This window comes from Mustela lutreola, chromosome 8 (assembly GCF_030435805.1).
Source record: "Mustela lutreola isolate mMusLut2 chromosome 8, mMusLut2.pri, whole genome shotgun sequence".
Taxonomy (NCBI): domain Eukaryota; kingdom Metazoa; phylum Chordata; class Mammalia; order Carnivora; family Mustelidae; genus Mustela; species Mustela lutreola.
The window spans coordinates 104723334-104743300 of record NC_081297.1 but is presented as its reverse complement, the minus strand read 5'-3'; the positions used below and the strand labels follow the sequence as shown (position 1 = coordinate 104743300).

Below are 19967 nucleotides of genomic sequence, written 5' to 3'. Positions count from 1 at the left end.
CTGCACCATAGAATGGCTGATCCCTAAACACTGCTGACTTATTTCCTACCCCAGGGACGTGCTGTTCATCCTTTTTCAAGTTCCACAGTGAAGATTCCATGCATGGGAAATGGGAAATGGGACTCCCCAAGCTCACCCATGACAGTTGAATCTAAGTGAACATCTGGGTGAGGACTAACCCCTCGTACTCTCTCTAGAGGCTTCAGCAGCTCCAAAATGTCCCAGAACTCAAGTTGAGAAAATCTAAGGACGTAAGGAATTCGACCTGTTGGGAGAATTCATTTTGATGAGCAAACCTAGGTTAGGCTCATAATCAAGGCTCTATCTTTGGTGGGTTTCTGATATTTAAAAACAACCTAAAGCGATGTATTCTTAACCCCCCAAATCCACAACCTAAAGAAGAAAAAGTTCAGTACAAATTTCAAAATTAGTTCTGAATATCTGTATTTTCTCTTGAGATTTTTGGTATTTATCCAGCCATAGCCCTGGATGTTTGTCCATGTATGAAAAGTGCTAAACTTGCAAGCCAACGAAAATATAACCTTACTTGGAATTCTAAGCTCAGAACTGTCCTAACAAAAAAACGTTTTTATTAGAAAAAGAAGTTTATATGACTAGTAGCTAAATGGATTTCGTTTTTAAATGAAACAGTAAGTTTAAAAGTGGAGTAAATACCAATTTGTTTCACAGGCAGCAGATTCTTAAAGTTTTTAAGGAAAATGAACCTGGGTCCCAGCAAACTATCATATATTTGCAAAAGTCTTCAAGTCATGTTCTCTTTCTGGATTTGGCCTCACAGATCCTTTACCTCCGGCTAAGTTTGAAGTCAGTGAAGACAAGACTACTTCAACCAGCTTGCATGTTCGGTGGACTCCTTCTTCTGGAAAAGTCACCTGGTATGAGATGCAGTTGTTTGACAATAACCAAAAGGTACAGGAGACCCAAATTCACGAGAGTGCTTCATGGAACGAACATACATTTTTTAACCTCACTGCTGGTAATAAATACAATATTGCCATCACAGCTGTTTCTGGAGAAAAACGTTCCCCTACAATTTATACTAATGGATCAACAGGTAAGACCTGCTTACAGATAGTAGAGTATTTAAACGTCTAGGCTTCTTTTGGAGTTATATTAAAATTGAAGAGATAGAAATAAGAAAGCCCCCAGACCAAAGCTGACAGATAGGTAGGTAGATAGACAGACAGACAGATGTTATGCAGTACAGTGGGAAGAGTAGACGGAAAATAAGAAGATGTGGCTGTGCTGCTGGCTTGCTGGGTGATTTCAAACAAGTTCTGGGATTTCTCTGGGACTGGAATTTTCTCCAGAGTGAAACAGATGTTTCCTAATGACCTTCCTAACTCAAATCTTAGCAACAACATTTTCTGCCTCCTTTTCTGAGTTGTGCCATAAAACTTATGCTTAAGTGTTTTCCTCCTTTGTATACTCTTTTCATAACATCAAGTCATGATGTTTCCTAAATATTCCTACATCTGGAATAAGTTTTTGCTCGCACCCACCCATCCCAATGTCAATGACACACTTCACCTCCTTCCGGGAAGTACTGTCCTTCTGGTCATGCTCTCTCCTCTTACTTTCTCACCTGATTTATTGCTATCTTCCTGGTTTTCATCTTCCCTTTTTTTTCTCTTTGATGCCCCGCCACATCATAGTTAATTGGCAAAAATCACCTTACTACCTGTTAAATGGGGGAGAGAGACTAGTAAACTATGATGTAGCTTTGGGTATGGACTTTGAAAAGAGCATTAATTCAGATTGCAGTGAAATTTCAAGAGCGCCATTGTCATTACTTATTACACAAATTAGATGTACAGAGAAGCATCCATGAATATGTGATTTTGAATTAAACATGTCTATGTCTTCTTGAAGGAAATTATGAATGACCCTTTGGAAATGCATTTTATTTTTATAGTGCCATCCCCAGTGAAAGATATCAATATTTCAGCAAAAACCAATTCCCTCCTGGTTTCCTGGTCCCATGGCTCTGGCAATGTGGAAAGATACCAGCTGATGCTGATGGATAAAGACATCCTAGTTCATAGCAGTGTCATAGACAAATATGCTACTTCCTACAGTTTTCATGGACTGACCCCTGGCCACCTCTACAACCTTACCATTGTGACCGAGGCTGCAGGACTACAAAACTACAGATGGAAACTGGCCAGGACAGGTAAGTGCCACTAACTAGCTGAACAAAGTAAAGCTCACGTCAAGAAAATGTTTAATAACCATGGTTTATTAAGTTATTTGACTAGGAGACAAATTGAAATTCATACATTATAGAAATCCCTTAAGATATTCCCACTTTTCTATTCAGAGGAAGAGGGACTCCTATGTGTTCTAAATTTTAGACCAGTCTGAAATGGGAGAGCTAGCCATTGATATAATCTCGGCTTATCTTTTTGTATTCTGACCTTTTTGATAAGAATTCCTACTTCCTTCTCTTAAATAAGCATCCCTTGCCTTTGTGACATCACTCACTATGAGCCAAGATGAATTTTCTCAGTACTATCCAACAAAACTTGTCCTGAGACCCAACACTACAGGAGCTGTTCTCACATGCTAACATAGCTGGAGAAACTAATCTGTGCTAAATGAATGTGGACATGAATAATTCATGTCCACATTCATTCATTATCTACTGAGTATAGTATAAACTATATGCTAGGCATCGTGGATATAATAGTGCCCAAGAAGGTCAAAGTCTTTGTCCTTATGGAACTTACATTCTAGTAGATTCTAATGCTTCTGATGGGTCTAATGTGTTAATAAATTCCCTCTCTTGGTAAGCTATCTGATTTTAAGAGAAACTTCTAAGTATATAGAGCCTTAGAAATTACTCTGGCGGGGGGAGCTCTTAGATCTACAAGAGATTAAAAAAATAATAATAACTACAAGAGATTGATGGGAAAGATATTTGGGGGGCACCTATATATACACTTACATATCTTCATATCATACCTCAGAGATGTATAGCCATTCCCAACAAAAATGTACCATATATGTTGGGGCACCTGGATGGGTCAGATGTTGGAATATGCAACTCTTGATCTCAGGATTGTAAATTTAAGCCCCATCTTAGGTATAGAGACTGCTTAAAAATACTATCTTTTTTTTTAAGTACCTTATATCATTAAAAAAAAAAAAACTTATTTATTTACTTGAGAGAAAGCAAGCATGGATGGCATGGAGGATCAGAGGTAGAGAGAGAGAAGCAGATTCCCCACTGATCAGGGATCCCAGTGCAGGGCTTGATCCCAGGACCTTGGGAACATGACCTGAGCTGAAGGCAGATGCTTAACTGACTGAGCTACCCAGGCACCTAAAAAGTACCTTATATCTTAAGACTTCTTTATGTATAGCAAGGGCAATTTACATTTCTCACTGGCCTATGCAAAGCAGCATGCTGTGCCCATTTTTAAAATGAAATATTTTTATTTTGCTATTAGTGAAGCCCAAAATTGTGATATAGCCAAGAGGTAGAAGAAATAGTCACTGAAGTGTCTTTCTTTTGTAATCATTTTCTTTTTCTTTTTTAAAATTAACATATAATGTATTATTTGCTTCAGGGGTGCAGGTCTGTGACTCATCAGTCTTACCGAATTCACAGCACTTACCATAACACATAGCCTCCCCAATGTCCATCACCCAGCCACCCCATCCCTCCAATCCCCTCCCCTCCAGCGACCCTCAGTTTGTTTCCTGAGATAAGAATTTCTTATGGTTTGTGACCCCTCTGGTTTCATCTTGTTTCCTTTTTCTTTTGATGAAATAATGACACAACTCTTGAGCTATAACTTTATCATGATTTTATATGAAAGATAAAATATTTTTAACATGCAAAATTTTGTGATAGCTGGTGTGTTGACCAATGTATTTAATATGTACTTGCTATTATTAACCACATAAAGGTGGGAAATCAGGCAGATGACAGACTTCTCTGAGCATTCCAAGACCTCATTTGCCAGTTAGGATCCCTAGGCTCAGTGAGATAGACAGAGATGTCCAGGGTTGCCCAGGTGACTAATGGCCGAGTCTGAGCCAGAATCCAGTCTCCTGATGCCCATGTTTATGCTCTTTCCACTAGTCAGACAGCCTTTCTTTGATTTTGCAGTATTCTTTTTGCTTGTGAAGTTGTTGTTTTCTTCTGAGCAGGGTGTGAATCTTGTAGGGACTAAAATGCAGGTCAAAATTTGGCCATAATAAGACAGGTACTATGTCCTGAGTTAAAATGTCTTTTCCTTTCTTCTACTTAGCCCCCATGGAGGTCTCAAATCTGAAGGTGACAAATGATGGCACTTTGACCTCTCTAAAAGTCAGGTGGCAAAGACCTTCCGGCAATGTGGATTCCTACAACATTACCCTGTTTCACCAAGGGATTATCAAAGAATCCAGAACATTAGCACCCCAGGTTACTGAAACCCAGTTTAAAGACTTAACCCCTGGACGTCTTTATCAAGTTACCATCAGCTGTGTCTCTGGTGAATTGTCTGCTCAGAAGATGGCAGTGGGCAGAACAGGTGAGTGTAGGGTTCCAGAATATTCCTTGGCTGTCCAGATCATTCTCTGATCCATCTTAGAACAAAATAAGTTATAAGGAAGACTCCTTTTCCAACTTGGGAAATGTAGTCTACATGACTGAGGTTGCCAGGGCCCCCTATACAGAGTGAAACAGAAGGTTAATTGCATTCCTCTGAGTTATTTAAGCAAATGTGTTTGGAGTGCTTCCTGAATGGTGTGCATAAACTGGCTCTGCCCTGTGCTGTTTCACGTCACACCACTTAAGTCGTGTAAATGCATTAGCTTTGATACTAAGGAATAAAATATTTCTGATTAACTCCTAGAGTGAGAGCCAGTTAGCACTTAACCATGTTTTCCACAAATTATTTTATTAATTTATGTCACTAAATATTTATCCAGTGCCTTCTATGTATCAATTACTGTGCTATGAGTTTGGGAAGTTGTTAAAATGTCAGAGTTCCGCAAACTACACCAAATATGGCCTGTAACCTGTATTTGTGTAGCCCCAAGCTAAGAGTGGTTTTTAAGAGAGGTTCTGTTATTATCATCATTTTAGAGATAATTCAGAGAGCTCAAATAATTTGTCCCTAGTCATCTAGGCAGTGAATGGTGGGGTTGGCATTTAAACCAGAGTGTTTAATTCCAGGGTCCATTCTCTGTGCTGTTAGAGATTCCAAGTAAGAGCCATATGGTCAGAAAAACAAGAGAGCAAAATTCTTGTTCAGAAGACCAGTAAAGACTTCTTGGAGGAAATGGGTTTTAACTGGACCTAAAAATTGTGAGGCTCTTGACAAGGGAAGAGGCCAAAGAGGGAAGGGTATTTGAGCAAGTATAAGCAAAGGCATGGAGGAAGAAGGGCCCAGTATATTTACAGGTCTGCCGAACATGCACCTGGAGGCCAGTCTGGGAGAGAGTGCAGAAGCAGGGTGGGTGGCTGCAGGGACTAGTCAGAATTAAGACCAGAAGGATATCGGGTCTGATTTTGGAAAGCTACAGATGCCAGACCCAGGATTTGATGTTTTATTCTGTAATTAATGGAGAGACTTTGCATGCTTTTATGCAAATGAGTAATTAGACCAGAGCTACCTTGCAAGAAGATTAATCTTGTCAGTTGATAAAGGAAGGACTCTTTCATGACCACAACATGCAGTGTCTCTACCAAAAGACACCACATCCATCAACGTCAACATCATTAGAGGCAACGTCAATATTGTCTCTAGGGCTGGTGTGCAGTCAATAAAACATAGTGGTCAGATTGCTAGGTTATTAACAGTGCTACAGAAGATCCATTATTGATATATCACTAAGATGATTTTAGCATATATTTCTTGAGTGTCTGACGTCTCCAAAATGAGGAAAAAATACTCATTTGCAATCCACAAATAGAAATGTTTTGAACTGCAGCTATTAGGTCTCTTATCTACTGTTGCCCATGAAAAGTGAATCAGTATCCTTACTTTTGGTTTTTAGAATCTCCTTTTTGACATCATTTCACCGTTTAGTTCCAGACAAAGTTGGGAACCTGGAGGTAAACAGCAATGGTTCGATAAGGTCTCTAGTAGTGAGCTGGTCGCCCCCTGCTGGAGACTGGGAGCAGTATCGCATCCTGCTCTTCAATGATTCTGTGGTGCTGCTCAACATCACCATGGGAAAGGAGGAGACACACTACACCATAGATGATTTGGGGCTCATACCGGGAAGACAGTATGAAGTAGAAGTCACTGTTGAGAGTGGAAATCTGAAGAATTCTAAGCGCTCCCAAGGCAGGACAGGTAAGCAAATACAAAGGTGTTAATGACGTTGGAACCTTAACTTGGTCCCTCTCCCAAGCAACCCAGGTAGCTGTCAATGCCTCCCCCCGCCCCCACCATGTTCCCTGAATTTGAGATATTATAGACTTTTAGACTGAATTAGTTTTGGTAATGTTTATTTTTGTCAAATTAGAACATTAAAAATTGCTTCCACTAATAAATCCATTATTTTATGAAAAGAAAGACATTTTAAACACCAAAAGAATAAGAAGAAAACAATCGGCGAATCCCCTCCACAAAAGAAGATAGTTGACAGTTTTTTGCTAGTGATCAGTGTTAGAAACCATTGCTTTGACCTAATGTTGACTAATGAGGGAAATTCATGGTCCAAAGAAAGTTTATTAAAGGGAAGTGGAATATATTTGGTTTTTAAGGTAGAAGAGAATGAGGATCCCAAGACATGGGTCTTGGTATTCTGTCACCACTATACTGTAAATCCTTGGGGAAGTCACAACCCCTCTGAGACTGTTTGCTCAACTTTCAAATAAGAGAATTGTCCTTCTAAACTCAACATTCCTATGACATGGAATACTCCACACTTGGAGTGAAATTCAAGTATCTTCTCTCTTAGTCTTGCCTGATGATAAGGAAATAAGTACTTTGATTCAATGTTCTTAGAAGAATGTCAAAGAAGATCAAGATATCCTTAGCTTGCCAACTGGGTCTTCCAGTCATATCTTCATTTTCTAAATATTAATATCCCTTAGATAATGATCAAAGGCCTATTTAAGCTTAAACCAAGCTCATTTCAGCATTTTACAGGACAAGTATCTATGTCCTTTCCCATGTTTTATCTCATTCACCTCAAATAACTTGGAGTACTGTCAAGAAACAGTAGGGGCTCTCAGCAGTTGGCATAATTATCAGGAGAACTTTTCTTAAACTGTATCTCTAGGTGAATAAGGTTAGTTGAAGTAGGCTTTGATGTAACAATCCAATTGATTTCAATATATTAAAGAAGGAAGATACAGATTTCAGGACTCAATTAGAACAGAATTACAGAAAATTTCTTTGATGTAGAAATCAATATAATTTTATACACTTTGTTCTTCCATAATTTTGTTTCCCCATTGTTTTATGGGACTAGTACTTTACTCTTAGCAATGTGTCCTAGAAATTGTAATGAAACCTTTTAGAGAAATGGAAACAATTTCAATTCTTTGGATAATGGGAACCTTTAATCAGATACTATTCTTGCTTGCCAGCTATACTATTATTATTTTCCCTTTCATGGATACATCAGTGTCCAGTTCTCAGAAATGTTCCAGAGAAAGTTGGGAACCCAGAGAAAAAGGGAAGCACTTTGTCTTTCCTATCTAACAGGGTAAAAAATACTCCTAATTTCATCTATATAGTCAAATGTGGACCTTTCTTAGTGTTTTTGTGGATGATATGATTGAATTAAGTATTTTCATATCATAGAATTCATATGAAGAAATAAACACTCAAGGTAATATGTGGTCAAAATAAATGACCCAGGAAAGCATTTTCCAGTGTATTCTTTTGAATCCTCCTTTCTGGATAGGTTATATAAACAAAATTTGGTATGCCTGGCTGACTCGGTCAGTGAAGCACGCAACTCTTGACCTCTTGGCTGTGAGTTCAAGCCCCATGTTGGGTGTGAGAGATTACTTAAAAGTAAAATCTTTTAAAAACACACACACACAATTTTTGAGATTAATCCCCCCACCCCCACCCCACCGAGAGCTCCTACACTTTCAGAAAAGAAATGCTGAACTGGAACACTCCTGTGGTTGGAAGAGAACAGCTCTCTAAGAAATTCTTGAGTGTTTCTGAGGCAAGTCAATGACGCAGTCTCCATTGCTTTTTCCTTAGTCCCCCTGGCTGTCCTCCAACTTCGTGTCAAACATGCCAATGAAACCTCTTTGGGTATCATGTGGCAAACCCCTGTAGCAGAATGGGAGAAATACATCATTTCACTAGCTGACAGAGACCTCTTACTCATCCACAAGTCGCTCCCCAAAGATGCCAAAGAATTCACTTTTACTGACCTGGTGCCTGGACGAAAATATGTAGCTACAGTCACCAGTATTAGTGGAGACTTAAAAAATTCATCTTCAACTAAAGGAAGAACAGGTAATTTTTTTTATAAGTTTTAAACTTTAAAAAGTATCCTGACTACTGAATTGTTTAATGTTTGAATTACAAATGTTCACTGAATGCCTATTATGTACTGGTCATTGTTTTATGAATGTTTCCTATTGTTTGTTTTCTATTACACTATTTCAACTCTTGGTAGTTGTTTTATTTGTTTTTTAATTTGTTTGGTTTTATTTTGAAATGGAAGCTGAGAACAACTTTTCCAAGGATATTTTGCTGCAAAAGAAAGCAGAGAAGTAGAGCATGATCTGAAAGAGAAGGTCTGTTTGAAAGGAGGATTTTATTTAAGGATAGAAGAAATAACAAGTTTTATGCTGATAGGAATGTTCTAGAAGAGAAAGAAATGGTGATAATATAAAGAGAGAGGAAGAATGGCTGTACTTATTCTATGAGTAAGCAAGCTGTGGGATCTAGAGCACAAGTAAAGAAATCGGCTTTAGAAAAGAACATAAGTAGTTTAACTTTAGGATCAGATGGAAGAAAAAAGTATTGGATGAATATACCAGTAAGTAGATATAGTGGTGGCAATTAATTCTTTGATAGTTCTCTTCTTCTCTCAGAAATAGGAAGCAAAATCATCATCAAAGACTCCCTTTTTCCAATTTATATATTATTGTTCTGTATTTTATTTCTCTCTCCCCACAAAAAATGACCACTTATCTTCTCATCTTCCCTTCCTGTATCTCACAAGTTCCATTTGAGATTACTTTCCTTCATTTTGGAGAACAGTCTTCAAATTTCTTTCTTTCTTTCTTTTTTTAAAGGATTTTATTTATTTTTTGAGAGAGAGAGAGAGCAATCATGAATGGAGGGGGGCAGAGGGAGACAGAGCCTGATGAGCAGGGGGCCCGATGTGGAGTTTGGTCCCAGAACTCCAGGATCATGAGGGTCATAAGCAGACACTTAACCAACTGAGCTACCCAGGTGCCTCCAAATGTCTTTATTAGAATTTTTAGGGATGAACTCTTTATACTTTTGTTTTTCTGTGTATGTCTTTATATAGCTTTCAAACTTGAAAGATATTTTCTCTGTGTTACAACTCTATTTTGAAAGTTATTTTCAAAAAAAAAAAAAAAGAAAGGAAGAAAGTAAGTTATTTTCTCTCACTGAAGATATTATTTTCTCACATTGAAGATATTGTTGTCTATCTGGCATTTATTCTTGCTGTTGAAAAGTCAGACATCAGTCTAATTTCTGTTTCTCTCTGGGTAGTCTGTTTACTATGACTGCTTTTAAGATTTACTCTTTGCCTTTAGTGCTCTGTTGTTTACAGTGATAACCTAGACATAGATGCCTCTATCTTGGTTGAGATCATGATGATTTCTGTACTTGTAGATTAGTATCTTTCATCAACCCTGGAAATTCTCAGCCATTAGTTCTTTGACATTACCTCTCACCTTTCTCCAGTCCCTTTCTGTTCTCCTTCTAGTAGTCTAGAATATATATATATATATATATATATATATATATATATATATATATTCATATATATTCATATTTTCCTTGTATTTGCTCTCTGGGCTATAGTCTGAATAATTTCCTCATCCCTGTGTTTTAGCTCCCAAATTCTTTTTTTAGCTCTGTCTAATCTTTTTTAAATCCATCCATTGAGTTTTAAATTTTACTTGCTTATTTCTTCACTTTTAAACATTCTTTTTGGCTCTTTTTTCAAATCAGTTTTGTGCTCTGTTGCTCTTTAGTCATATTTCCATTATCTTCCTTTATTGCCATTAGCAAATAAACCATTTTTATTTTAACTTCTATATCTGATAACCATAATATCTAAAATCTTCAGAAGTTCAATCCTGTTGTCTATTGAGTTTGCTGCCTTTTGCTCATGGTGCTTTACTTCCTTAAGTGTGTGTGATTTTTCACTGTAAACTCATATATCTTGGAAACTTACTCTGTGGGAATTCTTTGAGACCTTGTTTACAGATGGGTTTTAGAAAGAATTTTCTTTTCATTTGATTCTTTGAGGTGCACAGGACTGCTATCAACCCAGACCTATTTTAATCTAAACTGTCAACTTGGAGGTTTTCTGATCACCCAGTTTTATGAATTAGGGTTGCAAACTCACTGAAACTGTTCTAGGGTTATGAATTCTCAGTGATAATTATTTTTCTCCACCCAGTGCCAAGGATGCTGGGGCAATATGAGGAGCAGAGAGGGAATATTTATTTCACTTACACTTAGAATGTAATCTTTCAGGATCCAATGATATGCAGGGTCACCTATGAGGTTTCTTAGTTTGGGAAAGTCCTACACTTTACCTCCAATTTCACAGATCAAAGTTTTAATTTGTATTTGAAAGATGCCCTTAAGATGAAAGTATGCTTCAGTGAACTGGTTACCTATCTTTTTAGTCTCTGAGAATTCCTTACATTCTTGACAACTCACTCATATATTTACATTTTTATATTTTATCCAACACATGTAATTGTGTTTATTGGGGTATGCAGCCCACTATACTGTAGGAACTGGAAGTCCAAGACACTCTTTTAGTCTTAAGATCATTTTTATCATTCCCGACATTCACATTGCTGAGTCATATAGTAAGTGTATTTTTAACTTTGTAAGAAACTACCAAACTGTTTTCCAGAATGGTTGTAAAATGTTACATTCCCACCAGCAATATATGAGATTAGTTTCTCCACAATCTCAACAGCCCTTGGTATTACAAGTGTTTTGTTTGGTTTTTTAACCATTCCAATAAGCATGTAGTGGTATCTTATGTAGTTTTAATTTACCTTTCACTAGTTCCTAATAGTTTTTAGCAACTTTTCACGTGCTTATTTACCACTCATTTATCCTCTTTAGGGGAGAACATATTTTCAAATATTTGTTCATTTTTTGGTGGGGTTGTTTGTTTTTATCATTGAATTTTGAAAATTCTTCATATTTCAGTTATTAGTTCATTGTCAGAAATGTGTGTTGAAATGCTTTCTATCAGACTGTGGCTTGTCTTATGATTAATTTATTTGTGTATTTTGCAGATCATGGGTTTTTAATTCTGGTGTCCAATTCATCAGTTTTTTTCTTTCAGAGACTATGCTTTTGGTGTCATATTGAAGAAATCTTTGCCTTACATGATATCACAAAAGATTGTCCCTTAAAACTTTTATAATTTTAGGTTTTCTATTGAGGTGCATAATCCGTCTTGAGTTCATTTCTATATGTCTGTGAGATTTGGGTTAAGGTTTATTTCTTTGTATATGGACGACTAATAATTCCAGCCCTATTTGTTGAAGAAAACTATTCTTCCTCCACAAAATTGCTCTGTAAAAAACCAACTGACTCTATATATGTTGGTCTATTTCTGGATTCTGATTTCTGTTCCATCGATCTATGTGTTTATCTTTTTGCCAGTATCAGACTGCCTTCATTATTGTAGCTTTCTAGTAAGTCTTGAGATCAGATGTTGTACTCCTCCAACTTTGTTCTTCTTTTTCCAAATTATTTCCATATTAATTCCTTTGCTTTCCATGTGAAATTTAGAATGAAAATTGAATTTTCTGATCCCTGTACAGTAGTGTCTTTTTAATGAGTGTATTTGTATCTTAATCCAAAAGTCAACAATTTCTGAGAAGGATTGTGCCAAGGTCCCAATCCTTTTAATTACCATAATTCAGGGAAGAGGCACAAAGAAGATATAACTGATCGAGTACCAGCTTCAAGATCTATGTAAGAGATTTTTTTTAATGGATAGATTAGAAATCACAATAGTTGCTAATTAGGAAAAGGACACAGACTCACAGTTTTAGGCAGATCAGGCTTTGGACTCTGGATAACTATTTGTTAGCACTCTGATAATAGATAGGCTAAGTTATTTACATCATATGGTCTTCTAAAGAAAAATAACAAAGTCAAATTTATAGACTTTTGAATGAGTTTCAAATAATATAATTTCTAAAAACCATTGAGTCCATAACTGGCACATAGTTATCACTCATTTATCCTTACTAGTTGTTATGGTTATCACTATTATTATTATTACTATTCTTATAGGATAATATAATGTATACTATTGTAACATCTTCCTGTATAATAATAATGGTGCTCTTGAGAATGTGCCAAAGAATTAACCAGTTTTCTAAACTACAACCTAATCATCAGGTGGAAGGGATTTCCCAATACCACCCTGTAACAACCATCAGCTCAGGTAGGTAATGAGGCTCTCAGTTCTCATGGGATAATGACAGATAAAATCCCATAAAGTAAACAATATTAAAAAATAACATTCTTTTATTATTGAAAATGTAAGCTCAAAACTAGTTAATAGGTAAGCATCATCTCATCCGTGGATCTGAAGCAATTTTGATTTCCCATATAAGCAGCTTCTGTATGGGAGTAGTTTGCCATATGCCACAGGAAATAGAGTTGAGAATCTATAGCAAAAAAAAAAAAAAAAATAGATATATTTTTAGCATCTTTAAGACTGTCTCTACTTTTGACCCATTTTGCTATACTTCTTTAGGGTGACTAAATGTTATCTGTGTTGTTGTTGGTTTTTTTTCCTTCTTCTCTTTGTCTACTGTGTTCCAGTGCCTGCCCAAGTGACTGGCTTGTATGTGGCCAACCAAGGAACAACCAGCAGTCTGTTTACTAACTGGACCCACGCCCTGGGAGACATAGAATTCTACCAAGTCTTACTGATCCATGAAAATGTGGTCATCAAAAATGAAAGTGTCTCCAGTGAGACCAGCAGATACAGCTTCCACTCCCTCAAAACAGGCAGCCTCTACTCTGTGGTGGTAACAACAGTAAGCGGTGGGATCTCATCCCGACAAGTGGTGGTGGAGGGAAGAACAGGTAAGAAGAGCACATGGAAACTCCAGAGTATATTCTAGGATGTTTTGAAGCACCCTAAAAACAGATCCAGTTTTGACTTTCCTAGAAATCAGGTTTCAATACCAACCATCCATATATGTTGCTCTCCTAGGAATGGAAATTGAGGGTTGAATGAGAGTAGGTAGAATAAATTCTGAATTTTCTAAAATCTCCCATAAAGGAGTCAGAACTTCTAGAAAAACCGTTGTGGTAACCTAGTAGTCATTTGACACCTAGGCTTATCCCCGCATTCAGTTGATGATTTCCTTAATGTTTACGTCCCAGTTAAGATAAACAAGAAGTGAGAGTTTTTTAAAAAAGTATATTCCACTCCCTTTCCTATTTTTGTTTCAAGACATAGTAAGGAAATGATCTCCAATTTCTGTGGTCCAAAGTGGAGTTAATAAAATCCCCAAATCACATATATTTTCAGAAGCAACATTAAACAAGTTAATACTATAACCACCTAAACAATGTTTCCTGACCTTGAAGAGATCACAGTCACCAATGGGTCAAAGAGCTAATTCAACAAACAAGTGGTATACAGTTACCTGTGTCAGACAGGGCTGGCACCAAAGAAGGAAATATAATTTTCTACACAAGACCAAGAAAGAATATAAATAGACAGTATAAATTTATGTTCCAGTTTCTTAGAAAGAAAAAAATTAAATTCATTTGATAGAAGCTTTGATAATTATTAATTAACTCAGAATCAGGTCAGTGAATTTGCCTACTTAATTCTATATGATTATAAGTTGGATTTCAGGCTTCTCTTGTATTTCTGATGCTCGGATACTGATGCTTAGATTCTATCAGTTGCAGATATCATAGATATGTCCCTTTGTAAAAATCATGAATCTTATCTACTTAATGAACCCAAGGAACATTAACTTCATTAGCTCTCCCAGAAATGCAACTAAGTCATTGAAAAGATATTTCATAGTTTTGGTAGAAATTCACTGAGATGTGCCATTTTTCTCATTCTGTGGCAGCTGACATTATTATCTACATCCTTCTTCCTGATACCTTCCTTCTTTTTCAGTACTTCTGGGCACCAGCCATTGGTGTAGTGTCACTGGGAGTGGGGGAAAAGCTAAGCTTGGGAATCAGAGGACCTAGATTCTGGCTCTAGCTCTGCCATTAGCTTACATCTTGAAGCCTCCAGCTTCTAATCCATCCCTGATAATACACCACAATGTATCTCTGTTGGAGTGAGGAAGGAGAAATAACAAGAAAGCTAAGGAGAGGGTTGAGAAGGGCCTTGCACCCATTTCCCAGTGAGTTGCAGTTGTATTAGTCAGATCAGACTGACTTATTTCCTGCTTATCCAACGGGACAGCATGGAGATTCCAGATTAGACAGCTCTGGGGTTGGTTCTTTCCCGAGCAGTAAGTCAGGGATCCAGGCTTCTACCATCTCCTTCCTTCCTCTAGGTCCTCAGAACTCTGTCCATTTCCCCAGAGACTAGAGGTCATGGAGTGGGGGAAGATGACCAGACCCGAAAGTAGACACATCACTTCCCCCGCCACATTCCACTGGCAGGAACACAGTTAAATGGCTACATTTCACTGCCGGGGAGACTGGGAAATGTAGCCTAGTGTGTGTCCAAGAGGAAAAGGAAATAGTTTGCTTAACAACTAGTCAGATTCCGCCTCACAAGTTAATTCCCAAATTTTAAAATACGTCAAGGGCTTTCCAACTTACTGTGATACGCTAACATAGTTTGGCTGCCAATACCACTTGAAATGAGTGAGCTTTGTTTTTACGCCTCTATTTTAATTGTAGCAGAGGTATCAGTATTTGATTCACAGTATATAAAAGTATAAGGATACAAAAACAAGACAGTTCTTTGCAGAATGATCATAGGATTTTGAGGAGAGGGCAAAATATGAGTAAATATAAGCAAGAGTTATTTTATTCAAACACATTAAGAGTGCAGACATTATCATGAGAAAAGGGGGAAATGGGATACTACTATAGAAACACAGTAATTAGAGATTTTGAAAGGTGCCTGGGTTAGTAAATTTTGTATGTGGTTAATTGTAAAACATTCAACGGCTAAAGCCTTGATAATCATGGCCATCTACTCAAACTGCTGAAATGTTGGTCAGTTCCGAAATAACTGAAAGGTTTTGAAAGGTTTTCTTACTCACTTCAATTTCCAGAGTTGAAACATATAAATAAACCCTCCCAGTCTAGAGAAGGTGGCAAAATATTTAAAGTTAAAGATATCAGATATGCTTAACAAATCTAGTTCCAACCTGGGAAAATGCGGGTTCTAAAGGAAGAACAAATTTTATATCTGTTTTCTTGTAACCATGAATTTATATTTTTGACAAAACATTTGATAATTGTATCTTTTCTAATAAAATGTTAGTAGTTGCAAATATTTCTAGCACTTTTGAAAAACAAACATAATTCTACTGAGAGCAACCAACGGATGTCCAGATTGTTAAATAAAGGGAAGGAAAGGAGGAAGGGAGGGAGAGAGGAAGACATCAGTATAGAACTATTAAGGCTAAAAGATTCCACTTTATGTCTAGGAAATGTTTATAGACATAGAACAGCATTTGCAGAGCTGCTCCGTATGGTGCTATTTATAATTTTTGGTGATGGACAAGTGCCTGTAAGTGTAAAGAAGACTTTGAGGCTTAAATCACAAAATCAGAGTGTATTAGATTAGAAGGGTTCTCAGAGGTCATCTAGCTGGATCCTGTCCATTGTACGAGAGGTAGGGATATTGACAATTATATGAAAATATTTAGCTGCAGCAGTGAGCCAGCAAGGAAAATAGTAGTGCATTCACATACTCTACAGGATTTTATTCTGATATTTATTGCTGGCAATACCATCTACTATATACTTATTTCTGGTACATACATAACTACTACTCAATACCACAATGATTAATTTGCATACTGCCTCTAGCCAAGAAGCTCCTTGAAGGCATCCACATCTTTTCCATTTTTGTATCTGTGGCAAATGGTAGGTTCTCCATAAATGTCTGTGGCACTAAACACCAATTAAAATAAGCAAACGATAGTGGCCACTATCCCCACAATAGTTCCTTCTGCCCACTGTTGGGTCAATCTCCAGATTTGTTGTTTTCAAGACAGGCTTTTAGGTTTATTTCTTGCCACTAGAGGGCAGGAAATGCTTTATAAAGGGCAGATGCAATGCCTCTCCTGTGTTATTAGACTCCCCAGGAATAAATAACTTCATCACAAGAAAATCAAAGCTAAGCCAAAGTCTAAGCTCTTTAGAAATGTATGGTGTTCTTCATCTTTCCCTTCAAACATCTTTGCTTATTGATGAGTTTGGTTCGAGCTGATTCATTTGGATTGTTACGTTTGTTCCTTTTCCTGCTGAGGGAACCTCCTGACACATTCACATAAATATGCCTCCACTTAAAATACTTTGCAAACAGCAAGACCATAAAAATGCAGTAGTAGCATCCCTGTATTTATAAGGCACCTAAAAGACCTTCTTGCATTTTTATTTCTATTAGCCTTGCTGATCCCAAAACCCTCAGCTTCCAGAAGCTAAGGGGAAACCCTCACATGTCTTTGACCTCTTAGGTAATCAGACGAGATCTCCTGAGTCCACACTGTTTTTGCTGACCGCGGTCGATGACTCCAGACTTTTGACTGTGCTTTCTTTTTTCAAATGTTCTCCCCCCTTTTAAATTCCAGTCCCTTCCAGTGTGAGTGGAGTGACAGTAAACAATTCTGGTCGCAATGACTACCTGAGCATTTCCTGGCTGCCAGCTCCAGGAGACGTGGATAACTATGTGGTGACGCTCTCTCATGGCAGCAGGGTCGTTCAGTCCCTCGTTATTGCCAAGTCTGTAAGCGATTGTTCCTTCAGCTCCCTTACTCCGGGCCGCCTCTACAATGTGACCGTAACTACAAGGAGCGGCAAGTATGAAAACCATTCCTTCAGCCAGGAGCGAACAGGTAAGGCTCTCAGGAGAGCCAGGCTCTGTAAGAAGGGGCTAGCTAGGGGCACTTGGGTGGCTCCATCGTTTAAGCCTCTGCCTTCGGCTCAGGTGATGATCTCATGATCCTGGGATCAAGTCCCGCATCAGGCTCCTTGCTCGGAGGGGAGCCTGCTTCTCCCTCTCTGTCTGCCCCTCCCCCCTGCTTGTGTGTGCCGTGCTCTCTCTCTCTTTCTCTCTCTCAAATAAATCAGTCAGATCTTTAAAAAAAAGAAAGAAAGAAAGAAAGAAAGAAAAAGGAAGTGGCTATCTATATGGCTCAAGGCAACAGATCTGCAACAATTCTGTAATGATAGGATTAAAGGTCGTTGAGATCACAGAATTGTGACAGTCTTCAAATTTTGACCCTAGAAACTCCTTATGTGAGCACATGTTTCCTTTAAAGTGAGATGAACACTACTTTCATGGCTAGAATTCATATTATATTCAAATATAGTAACAAGTATTTGCTGTTTGGGGAGTACTTTTTGGTTGCTAGACACTGACTTTATGTATGTTAACTAACTTAATTCTTGCAATTTCCTTATGGAGATCACTGTCATTATTCCCACTTTGCAGATCAGGAAATCAAGGTTCAGGGAGGCTAAAAAATAAGTTGCTCAACTGTTTAACTTGTTAAATGAGCCAGTGCGTTTCTGTATTTTAACCCAGTTCTGAATGGCTCTGTAACCAATGAAGTTCTCTGCCCTAAAATCCTTACTGAAATATCTATTTGGTCAAAGTCCACTATTCATTCTTTTTCACACAAGGTGAAAAAACATGAACATTTTTTGTTCTGGGACCAGGAGCAAAATCCTAGCAAAGGCAATGAATGTTAGGTCTTGGATGTTCTGTAAAGAACTCAATTTAGATGGCTACCATTTTCCCAATGTACTTACACTTTTGGGGTTTACAGCTGAGATTTCTGCTGAAGGTCAACATTAATATTTTGTCAAGCCTCTCCTGCTGAGTTATGGGTTGATATTTGCATTTAAAAATGTCAGGGTTTCTTTGACAAGGCAGTCAAGACTACTCAACGTAGAAAGGACAGTCTTTTCAATAAATGTACTGAGATAACTGGATGTGCACACATAAAAGAATTAAACTGGATCTCTCTCTGATACCATTCACAAAAATTAACTCAAAATAAATTAAGTTCATTTGTTTGTGAAATGAATTAAAGTTTAATGTAAGACCTGAAAATATGAAATTCCTACAAGAAAATATAGGGTCTTGGTGGCGATTTTTTGGATATGACATATAAAGCATAAGCAAAAAAAAAAAAATCAAAGACAAGCAACTGGGACTACATCAAAACAAAAAGATTCTGCGCAGCAAAAGAAACCATCAGCAAAGTGAAGAAACAACCTATGGATTGGGAAAAATATTTGCAAACCATACACCTGATAATGGGTTAATACCCAAACTTGTGGTTAATATCTAAAATACAAAGAACTCATACAATTCAATAGCAAAAAATAAATAACCTTATTAAAAATGGGTAAAGGACCTGTATAGTCATTTTCTAAAGTAAATATACGTAGGGTGCCTGGGTGGCTCAGTGGGTTAAGCCTTCAGCTCAGGTCATGATCTTGGGGTCCTGAGATCGAGCCCCACATCAGGCTCTCTGCTCAGCAGGGAGCTTGCTCCCCCCCCCCCCCCGCTCTCTCAGGCTGCCTCTCTGCCTAATTGTGATCTCCCTCTCTCTGTGTCAAATAAATAAATGAAACCTTAAAAAAAAAAAAAAAAGAAGATATACAAAAGGCCAACAAGCAAATGAAAAGATGGTCAACATCACTAGTCATTAGGAAAATGCAAGTTAAAACCACAATGTGATATCTCCTTTTGGCTGTTAGAATGGCCATCATCAAAAGACAAGAGGTAATGAATGCTGACATTGACATGGAGAAAAGGCAACCCTTGTGCTCTGTTGGGGGTGTAAACTGGTATAGCTACTGTGGAAAACAGTATGGAAGATCCTCAAAAAATTAAAAACTCCCCATGATCCAAACATTTCACTTCTGGGATTATATCCAAAAGAAACAAAAGCACTAGCTCAAAAAAAATATCTGCACCCTTGTGTTCATAGCAGCATTATTTACAACAGCCAAGATATGGAAACAATCTGAGTGTTCTGTCCATGGATGAATGGATAAAGAAGTGGTATAACAGGGCACCTGGTGGCTCAGTGGGTTAAAGCCTCTGCCTTTGTCTCAGGTCATGATCCCAGGGTCCTGGGATCGAGCTCCGCATCAGGGAGCCTGCTTCTTCCTCTCTCTCTCTCTCTCTCTCTGCCTGCCTCTCTGTCTACTGTGATCTCTGTCTGTCAAATAAATTAAAAAATCTTAAAAAAAAAAAAAAAGAAGTGGTATATTGATGCAACGGAATAGTATTCAGCCATAAAAATTAGGAAATCCTACACTTTGCTCCAGCCTGCATGGATCTTAAAGGTTTTATGCTAAGTGAAATAAGTCAAAAAGAAAAGACAAATACTCAATGACCTGACTTGTATGTAGAATCTAAAACTAAAGCAAAGGCAAACTAATAGGAAAAGACAGAGGCAGAGAGTGGGGGAAGGAGGAACTGGAGGAAGATGGTCAACAGGTACAAAGTTCTAGCTATATGATAAATAAGTGCTAGTGATGTAATGTGCCCCATGATGTCAATACATAAGAAAGTTCTTAAGA

At 37.7% G+C, this 19967-nt stretch overlaps 1 protein-coding gene across 2 annotated transcripts in view; it reads left to right on the top strand.

Annotated features, from left to right (window-relative positions):
* The window catches only part of PTPRB (protein tyrosine phosphatase receptor type B), a 115740-nt gene that overhangs the window by 41181 nt on the left and 54592 nt on the right, over positions 1-19967 (top strand). For both annotated transcript variants that reach the window (XM_059186319.1, XM_059186320.1), the window contains 7 exons: positions 800-1075; positions 1937-2194; positions 4281-4544; positions 6048-6317; positions 8193-8453; positions 13020-13286; positions 16997-17260. In XM_059186319.1, coding sequence (XP_059042302.1) covers positions 800-1075; positions 1937-2194; positions 4281-4544; positions 6048-6317; positions 8193-8453; positions 13020-13286; positions 16997-17260 — 1860 coding nt within the window. The remainder of the gene's footprint in view (positions 1-799; positions 1076-1936; positions 2195-4280; positions 4545-6047; positions 6318-8192; positions 8454-13019; positions 13287-16996; positions 17261-19967) is intronic.